Here is a 10,677-nt window from a genome sequence, read left to right as displayed (position 1 = left end):
TACTTTTTAACCCATGAAAATCTTCTCAAAAGTCAGGGGTCGTCTTATACGCCGGGTGCTGAAAATTTAGGGACAGGGCTGGCTGGAAAACCTGGAGCGGATCTCCCATTTAGTCTGCGCAGGGAAAGCGGGAACAATTGGAGAAGAAGCTGCAGTCTGTGATTTTTTACAGGGTTTATAGGGTTTCCTGCCTTAGCAGGGGGTTGGACTAGATGACCTCCAAGGTCCCCTCCAACAACAATAACTTCTTCTTCTTCTTCTTCTTCTTCTTCTTCTTCTTCTTCTTCTTCTTCTTCTTCTTCTTCTTATTATTATTATTATTATTATTATTATTATTATTATTATATCCACTTGCACTGTTTTATGTTTACATGTTTGATGACAAACAGCCTTAAGTGACAGTTTTCCTACTAAGCACCTGCATGTCATAAGCATTTGAATTAAAATTACCATATTAAAATCAAATCTGATGTTTTTTAATTTTTATTTAGTGTGCGTTGGAAGAGGGGTAGTCTTATACGGCGAGTATAGCCCAAACCCTATAATTTAACAGGAAATGTAGGGGGTCGTCTTATACGCCCAGTCGTCTTATACGCCGGAAAATACGGTACATAGAATGAAGGCTACTGCTAAGCTTGTAAGCCGCCCTGAGTCTTCGGAGAAGGGCGGTATATAAATGGGATTAAAATAAAAAAATTAAATAAATAAATAATCCAGTTTTTCTTTAAAATTATATACAGATAGTCCTTAACTTATAACAGTTTGTTTAGTGACTGTTCAAAGTTACAACCTCACTGGAAAAAGTGACTTAATGACTGTTTTTCACACTTGCGGCCTCTCCGTAATTACGTGATCAAAATTCAGATGTTTGGCAATTGGTTCTTATTTATGACAATCACAGTGTTCCTGGGGGGGGGCATGTGATCCCATTTTGTGACCTTCTGACAAGCTAAGTCAATGGGGAAGCCAGATTCACTTAACAACTGTGTTACTAGCTTAACAACTACAGTGATTCACTTAACAATCATGGCAAGGAAGGTCGTAAAATGGGGCAAAGCTCACTTAACAAATGTCTCACTTAGCAACAGAAATCCTGGGCTCAATTGTGGTCGTAAGTTGAGGAGTTCCTGTACACGCAGTTGAATATTTAATAGAGCTGGATAATGCAGGAAATACTGAGCCCAGTTTTTGTCCACAACAATATCAGTGCATTCAGTAATATGATATTTCACTTTAACATTTTAATTTCTGTTTGGTTTTTCAGACCAAAGCACTGCCATGAAGGGTACAAGTCAACCTTCCCTCTTCTGGATACGTCACCATAATTTAGCCAAGGGCCATGAATCATGACACCTTCTTATTTATTAAAATGCCTTGAAGTCTCTTTCTCTCTCTGCTAAAGTGATGGTTTTTCCTGCAACGCTGACACCAATTCATCCGGTGTCATTAAATGCAACTTTTATTGTCTATGAACATGCACATGCCAATATTACCACTCCATTGATCTTGGTCCATGAGGGTACAGCTCAGCTCCTGAAATACCATTTGGGTGCCATGGTTACTACTGAGATAGCTCCTTTGACAATCAATACTACACCTGTCCTCCTGTTACAAGGCTTCACAAGCTTGAATCTACCACTCCAGATCATTCTTTCTACTGCCATGATATTTATTTTCCTTATTTCTTTTATTGGTAATCTTGTCGTCTGCCTTATGGTCTATCAGAAGACTGCAATGCGATCTGCGATTAACATTCTTCTAGCTAGCTTGGCTTTTGCAGACATGCTGCTAGCTGTACTGAACATGCCTTTTGCTCTGATAACCATCATCACTACCCAGTGGATTTTTGGGGATGTCTTCTGTAGAGTCTCCGCCATGTTCTTCTGGCTGTTTGTCATCGAAGGAGTTGCCATACTACTCATCATCAGCATTGACAGATTCCTTATAATAGTTCAAAGACAGGACAAGCTGAATCCTCACCGAGCAAAAGTCCTCATCGCTGCTTCATGGCTCGTGGCCTTTGTTGTGGCTTTTCCACTCTCTGTGGGGAACCCCAACCTTCAGATACCTTCCAAAGCACCTCAGTGTGTATTTGGCTACACAACAGACCCTGGTTATCGCGCCTATGTAGTAGTGGTGGTTTTGGTCTCCTTTTTCATTCCATTCCTCGTAATGTTATATTCTTTTATGGGCATCCTCAATACTGTACGGCACAATGCGGTTCGTATCCATAGCCACCCAGATAGCATATGCCTCAGTCAAGCTAGCAAGCTTGGTCTCATGAGCCTTCAGAGACCCTTTCAGATGAATATTGATATGAGCTTTAAAACTCGTGCCTTCACCACCATATTGATTTTGTTCATTGTCTTCATAATTTGCTGGGCCCCCTTCACCACCTACAGCCTTATTGCTACATTTAACAGCCACTTTTATCACAAGCACAACTTTTTTGAGATAAGCACCTGGCTCCTTTGGCTCTGCTACCTCAAGTCTGCTCTGAACCCACTCATCTACTACTGGAGAATCAAGAAATTTCATGATGCGTGTTTAGACTTAGTGCCCAAGTACTTCAAGTTTTTGCCACAGCTACCTGGCCAAGCTAGAAGACGTATCCGACCTAGTGCGGTATATGTGTGCGGGGAGCACCGGTCAGTAGTGTAAGCCTCGCGGCAAATGGACACTTATTCTTTTCTGATGTATGCCTGTTTTAGTGGGTTTTTTTTAAAATGGCTTCTTTAGCTGTCACATTTATAATTTTCAGAATTCACATTCAACTTGAAGAAGGAGATATTTCTTGGGCTTTTCTACCAGAATGTAATTATACTATATTGTTGACCACCTACTAAAGAAGTTCTGTATACCTGGGGAAGGAATTGTGTGTACAGGGCAAAGCTTGCTTTTTGCAATGACTTTTGCTGCTGAAAGAGATCAGTTGAAATGCCATTTTTCTCTGCCACAGACAGAGCTGCAAAATGCAAGCTTCAAAGAATCCCTGTACCATTTGCACAGTTATTCCCTCCATGTATACATAGCTCTTTGTGGATTGTTTGCCACTGCCTCCCCGGTCCTGTGGTAGAAAGGAAAACTCATTTTGGATGTACGTCAGGTGATCTTAAACACTGCTAACATTTCGTTTCATTGTAGATGTTGTTAATGCTGCTATTTTATGGTACATTTAGATGAATACTTAGTAGGTTTTTTTTTCCCTTCAAACAATGTTGCTGCATAGATGAGCCAAAATGTTTGCATTTAATTAATTATTTGCAAGAGTTGCAGTAACATTAAAGGGAAAAACCCACATTCATGCACTTTAAACAGAACTGGGTGGAGGGGAGTGAGTGGGGGGGTGGGTGAAGAAAGGTTTGGTGACCTTTTACATTTTTGTTTCTTTCTGTGAGGTTCTGAATTCTTCCACCAGCTTTGCAGTGTTTCAGAATGATGCTATAACATACTTTGTTTTCAGAACTGTCTTATAGTCCTTTTTGAGTTTACTTGAACGTCAGAAGTATGTAGTGCAAATTTATTTAGATGAGGACACTTAAGTAACACTTACTACAATCCAGAGGAATTAAAGTGCTTTAAATCTTTCTAAAGCCAAAAGGAATTAAACTGAATTCCAGTTATTTAAAACACATGAGATTTGGCTTTTATTATTATTTCAATGGGATATACATGATCATTCATATTCAATGTCACGACTTTAACCCCATGAAAGAATAACTGATATTGCATTAAAAACACATAGTTGTTAATTATATGTAAGCATACCATGAAAATACGAATTACCTTTGAATATCAAACTCTCGTTGCTGTGTTGAATCAATATTTAATTAGAAGAGAGACTTGACATTTAGTTCTATAATGTTCAAGTATATTTTTTAATTTATAAATTGAAGCCACAGACAGTACAGTATAAAATTATTTTGACAAGTTTTTTTTTAAAAAAAGATTTTTGACTAAACTGGGAAAATAAAATTTTCCACATTTTCTCTCCCCATACTTACAAATTGATATGCTATCTTGCTTAACTTATGAAAATGATTTATTTTTCCTTTTCCTTTTTCTTTTCCTGTCAAGACAAACTATATTACGAGGTTGCATGTCCAGCTTTGTCTCTCTTGTAATATCTTGAAATTATGTTCCCTTTTAAGAAAAGCTGAAAAAAAGAGTAAACATTTTTCTCAGGAGTATTTATCTTAATCTATTAAATACATTTGACCAATGTACATATGTTAAGGCTTGTGTCAGTTCTGCTATATTTGCACTTTTCTAAAAATACCCTGTTGTCATTCCTTTACATAACTAAAATAACTACTTACAGCTGGAAGAATTTCTTAATTTAAATCCTGCTTTTAAAAAGTTGTATTAGGGCAGAACACATCAGGGTCAGAAATAGATTTGTTAATTCAGAACTGTTGGTTCATGTGACCTAACTTTATAGCACACTAAATTTATGTCATGTCTAAAAAACAAGCTAGTTTCTTGGTGAATTACCATGGCTGCCAGCAACCAGGAACATTGTTTTGCCTTTCCGAGGAAAGCATTTCTTGAATCCTTAAACACATGACAAAAATTCCCAGGATGGAAGGAATGCAGGTGGGAACATACCAACGGGCCTTACTCTTCATGTTTGTATTCCCTCTCCTCTCATACCCATAATCTGACTTCTGAGTTATACATAGAGAATTTTGATGTCCTTTATGCATAAGCTTCTTGGCTTTTAATCCTAGATCCATTGTGTGGGCAATTAGTTGGTAAGACTAAACAGTTCAGACAGCATGGTCCGGCTGTCCTTACAGCTATGGACCCTTCTCATGTAAATAATGCATGCAAAGGAAATAGTTGTGAAAATGAGATAATGCACTGTTAAAACATCATCAGGAACAACTTCAGATAAAATTATATTTGGAACTGTGGGCATTGCGTTTCTGGAAATTAAAAACTGGATGACATAAAAGAAAAATAACCTATTAATATTTCAACTGTATAGAAATTGGGATATTTCTATAGAGGTGGGATAATCGGGGCGTTCATCTGTTTGGCTACTGCATCATGTTAATTGGCCATCCTTTCCATTATAGGGTTTACTTTAGAAGCTCTACTTTTAGCAGTAGATCAATAAAATGTTCATACCCAGAAATGTTTGGAACAGCTTATTCTTTAAACTGTGGAAAGACTCTTATCCTTAAATGGTGGCCAACAGTATGCTCTGCCATAAATGGGTACATCTCTTGCCTTATAACAAAATGAAAAAGATTGGTTATAATAGCTGACTTTAAACAGCTGTGTAGACTTTAAAGGACCATGTTGACTTGAAAGTAAATCCCACTGCAGTGTGTCTCATTCCTAGGTAAGTGTGCCAATGGTGCAGCTCTCTGAATAGTAAACAGTTCTGGATTTTTTGGACGATCAGAGTTGTGTGGCTCACACCGCTGGATTTATCTCTAATGCAAATATGCTTATTGAGAAAATTTCGCTTTCGTTTTTAATAGCTTGAAAGTGAGGAAATGTTTGTTCCTATTAACATGTCAAAATCAAAAGAACTGAGGCAAAATTTCCAAATTTCTCACAATACCTCATAATCTGTTTCCTTTGTTGCTTCTAGTCTTTGTTCTTCCCATTTTGTCATTGGAATGGCCAAATATAAAGAATCCAAGAACTACTGTTGTCAAGAAACGCTTAACAGAGAAGGAAATGTAATCATGTATAATGTTTACTTTTTAAATCATTTCAGCTTACACTATATTGCTATTGGCTCTTTTAATATACTGTTGTTGTGGAACAGTGCCTTTTCGTTTGATACTGATTTCTATATCCTCCTAAACTTGAAAATCCTTCACTTCAGCTGGTAATCAGCCTCTTCATATATGGATCCATATGGTCTTCTACCGAGATTACACTGATGGTTAAAGAAAATACATACAAGCAAAGCTTTCAGAAGGCAACAATACCTTAAAATATATCTCAAATGATTTTGTTAAAACATTCTAGGTTAAAACATTATTTTGTTTCTCCTTTTAAAAATATATTTTAAACTCAGAAACAAAAGGCAGGGTGCTGAAGTAAGATATATCTTACTTCATATATGTAGTTATTTAAGCAGATTTGTCAAACAGTCACATTTGATATAAACTTTCTAAAAGTTTCATGAGAGATGTTTTATACACTTTGAAGGGATGTTTTATTTTATGGAAGCATTTATGTTTGTATACTGAATAACAGTAATGTCCTCTCCCTTCTTTTCAGTGTGGTATTTTTATAAGATTGTTTTTAATGAGCTTTATATAAGTTGCTGTCAGTTTAGTTCTCTTTCTCTCATGCCATTATGCAACATTATCCTTGTAAACATTTATTTTGGCCATATAAAAACAAAGCACCACAACATACTGTGGTTGCAAAAGAAAAGGTGATGACTTCCTTAACTCATTTCTTTCTAGAGTTATTAGCCATTGATGAAAAAGCAGACCTCAGTTTTTAAATTTTAAAGTTAAACTTGACCTATGTGTGTGTGTATGTATGTATGTATGTATATATGTGTGTGTGTGTACACACACACACACACATGGAAATAATTACAGTAAACAGTTATTAAGGCAAACTGTTTTTCTGTAGCAGTTTACAGGGAAATGGCTATTATTAACTAGCTAGACCTATTCTTAGAACAATCAATTAAAATCTTCTAAAAATTAGTTTTGGTGTATTGGTTGAATAATCAGAATTTTAAAGTCTTAATATGAAAATGAATGCTCAGACTTGAGAGTTTTTTGTAGACCTTCAAAAATAGCAGTTAAAAGCTTCAGATAAGATCATGTTATATCAGATGGGTGGAAAAAAATAAGAGAATGTGAGTGCATAAAGCACGGGTGTAAAATTCGATCATGTCACGTGATGTACTGTGACGTTTTTTCCCTTTGTGGAGCCACGGTGGGCGTGGCTTGCGTGTGATGCCTCTGGCACATGGGGTGCCAATTTGACACCCCTGGCATAAAGGAGTTTTGATAAAGGCAGCAAGATATTTAAAAGAACAATGACTCATTCCAGTTTTCATTTCTAATGTGAATTTCTGGGCAAATAATTGCACAGAAAATGTCTTGTTTACACTAGGCTGACAATGTGGAGTTGTCCACAGTTGGGCACTGTCTAAAAGAGGGGTATGCGACTTTTGCTTGATTGAGAGCCCTATGTGGGTCTTTGAGAGATGTGGTATACACTGCATTCGAAGAAGCAGTGGGGGAAGCCACAACAAAAATCAAATTTGTCATCATTTGCATTTAAGTTTAATTAAAATTAATTATAATTAATCTGATTGTTCTCCTGTCCTTATTCATCATTTTCACACCTCATTAAAATTACCGATTGGTAACGATATCCAGAGATCTTGGATTAATTTCATACCCTTTAAACAAATACGAACACTCAAAATTGCTTTATATTTATGAGTTGGAGAAAGGTTGAACTGCTGCTGTCTAAATCTACAAAATTCAATTCATGTGTAGAACCTCAAAAATTTTCAAAGTTTTAATATTGTAATGTAGTAAAGAACACTCTAATGATAATATTGGATAGAGAGATTCAGGACCATTCAAAGTCCCATGCTAAAGATCAATTCCATTGTCATTCTGTTCTTCCCTAACTATTTCTGCTATGGTTGGTCATTTTAAAAAGTTCTTCCTTAATTGAGGAAATACTCAATTTGGCTTGTTTTCTGTTCCTAACCAATTCTTTCTTTTGTGCAATCTGTTTGAAAACCTATGGACAAGGGCTATCCTATTTTGATTGATCTTATGGGATTCTTTTTGAAACTTAGGAGGTGTGATTTGAATGAAAATACCTGATACCATGACCTACTCTGTGATGATTAAACCACGTTGTTGTCTTCCACCCCACTTATTTCTATACCCAAGGGACCACCTGCCATCTTTAACCATAAATATGTATCCTGCTCTCACAAACAAGTTTCTATTAAGTTATGATGGTTACATGCCAAGTGAGAAATGAAGATGGGGTGAGAATAGTTTTTAATGAACACCTCATTAAAGAAGTGATTTTTAAAAATAATGCTTTATTTGTATCCTGCCTTTTATTATTTTTACAAATAATTCAAGGCATAACCATCACACCTTCCTCCTCCTATTTTCCTCACAACAACAACCCTGTAAGGTGAGTTGGGCTAAGAGAGTGACTGGCCCAAAGTCATCCAGCTGGCTTTCATGGCGAAGGCAGAACTTGAACTCATGGTCTCCCACTTTCTGGCCTTATCCACTAGACCAGGGGTAGGCAACCTTGGCTCTTTTATGACTCATGGACTTCAATTCCCAGAATTCCTGTGCCAGTCATGTTGGCTCAGGAATTCTGGGAGTTGAAGTTCACGAGTCATAAAAAAGCCAAGGTTGCCTACCCCTGCACTAGACCAAATTGGCTCTCTGATTTTATCAATCAGTATTTGTTACTGTTGAAGGTGAGATCTATGCCTGCCAGTTTTTAAGAAGAGGATAGTCTACCCTGTATAGTCATATAGAATACATACACGTGACACTCATTTATTATTTATTTATTTATTAATTCGGTTTATATGCCGCCCTACTCCCAAAGGACTCAGGGCGGTTTACAAGGCAAAATTTAAAAACAATACAATATAAAATTAAAATAAAATTAAATTAAGTCTAGCTGCAAAAAATTAAAATCACAATTTAAAAACATTAAGCCCCCTCAGTCCAGACCAGATAGCTCAAAGAGCCAGGTTTTTAGGTCCCGGCAAAATGAACGAAGGTCGGGGGCAGTCCGGAGTTCATTCAGCAAGATTAGACTGCCTTAATACAGTTGATTTGGAATCCAGTAAATCTCTGTTGTAACTAGGTAGAATATGCCCTTGCTTTGTCATAAAACTGGGTGGGTCCCCTCATGGTTCTCAGAGATGTGTATTCTTCAAACTAGGGCAGTGGTTGTCAACCTGCGGTCCACAAACCCCTGGGGGGGCGTAATGTTACAGGGGGTCCTTGAAGGCGTGAAGAAATATTTAATTCTTGAATTAAGTCTTGGGGATCCGTGGCCATGCTCCATGGCCACGAAAGGTATTTAAAGGGGGTCCATGGTGAAGAAAAGGTTGAGAACCACTGAACTAGGGTTTTCCAAATGATGCTGAACTGCAAGTCAGCCATGCTTCTTAATACGGTAGCACCGTGTGGCTCAAGGGAATTCATCAACAACCAGGGCATCACAGATTGCTATTATCTTGTTAACTTATATGAATAATTTCATATTTCCTTCATATGAATTGGGAATACCACATCGTGTATGGAAAGCATTCTAATAACTGTATCGGTAAAGAGGATCTAAAGGTGTCTTGTTGGTATTGCTCCTAGAAAGTTGATTCTACAGTGATCCTGATAAGGGTTCTCAGAGGAATTCATTATTTTGAAACCCATTCCTAATGTGAGATGTTTTGTGCATTTGAAGTTCATGCTAATTTCCACAAAGGCTTCCATTGCTAAGCAACAGATTCTGTTATCTCTGGAGGGCAAAGGCTATGCTACCTATATCTTAATTAAAGCTGAAAGAAATATATTATCCCTCTCCAATGTAGTTAAAGCATTTGAGGATGTTCTCGGCTTTAAATTTATCAGTTAACCATTTTTGTAACCATTTTCTCCTATGGCAAGCAGAACCGCAAAGAGGTGCACTGGGACAATTTAAAAACATGACTTTCTTTTAAATCTACCATTGGACAATCCCTGTGAAGTTCTGTAACGTAGAGATTTGTTTTTTTAATTCTTCAGTTGGGAAGACCAGCAACAAATCATGGGAAATAATGTGCAGAAATTCTCTGACCAAACTGGAAATAGATTTCAGAGCAAAACGAAATATAAGTCTGTGTGATGCTAGAACAGGGGTGTCAAACTCAATTTCATTGAGGGCCGCATCAGCATTGTGGTTGCCCTCAGGGGGCCGGGTGGGTATGGCCAGGGTGGGTATGGCCAGGGTAGGCGTGGGCTACTGGGTGGGCGTGACTAGAGTGCGTATGGCCTACTGGGTGGGCGTGGCCAGCTCTACATCATTCACATCAAGGATGCCTATGGGGGCCTGGGCAGGAGTGGGACAGATCTGAGGGTCTCTGGCAGAAGGAGGGTCTCTGGGCCAGGGCCAAGGCAGTGGGGGCCGTTCCCTCACTGTTTCCAGGATGGCTTTGCGGGCCACATGAAGCCACTTCGCGGGCCGGATCGGGCCCCCGGGCCTTGTGTTTGACATGTCTGTGCTAGAAGAAAGGCAGTGAGGCAAAACGAAAATGATGAAAGAACATGGCAGAAACTCAAAAATCACCCAACAACTAGAGAAGGTCCCTCCATTTTTTTTCTAACTAAAGCTAACAAATTACAGTGGATCACTGGTCTCTTGCAACCAGAAACTAAGACGTAGAGTCTCAGAGTTACACAGATCTTATATAAAACGATCAAAGACAGTTCAAGGATGCACACATTCTATGGAGATCTCACATACATAGGATACAGGAAAGAATGTGCTTTATAAGGGATAAAGATGCATGAATACAAGAAGGGATAGCTATCCCATAAAGTGTGAAAACATTGTCTGCGGTAACATTATTTGAAATGTGACATCACTATATCAAATGCTTTCATCTTCTATGAGAAGTGCAAAGACCCTAATAAGTAATTACCTTAC

At 37.9% G+C, this 10,677-nt stretch overlaps 1 protein-coding gene across 1 annotated transcript; it reads left to right on the top strand.

The window, feature by feature from the left end:
- Positions 1–1,404: 1,404 nt before the first annotated feature.
- Positions 1,405–2,661, top strand: GPR63 (G protein-coupled receptor 63; the record flags this gene model as incomplete). Its single annotated transcript, XM_083349811.1, has 1 exon — positions 1,405–2,661. The coding sequence occupies one exon, from the start codon at positions 1,405–1,407 to the stop codon at positions 2,659–2,661; it is 1,257 nt and encodes a 418-aa protein (XP_083205937.1).
- Between the last annotated feature and the right edge of the window lie 8,016 nt (positions 2,662–10,677).

This window comes from Vipera ursinii (genome assembly GCF_947247035.1).
Source record: "Vipera ursinii genome assembly, chromosome: 1".
Lineage (NCBI taxonomy): Eukaryota > Metazoa > Chordata > Lepidosauria > Squamata > Viperidae > Vipera > Vipera ursinii.
This window is presented reverse-complemented; position numbering and strand designations above follow the sequence as displayed.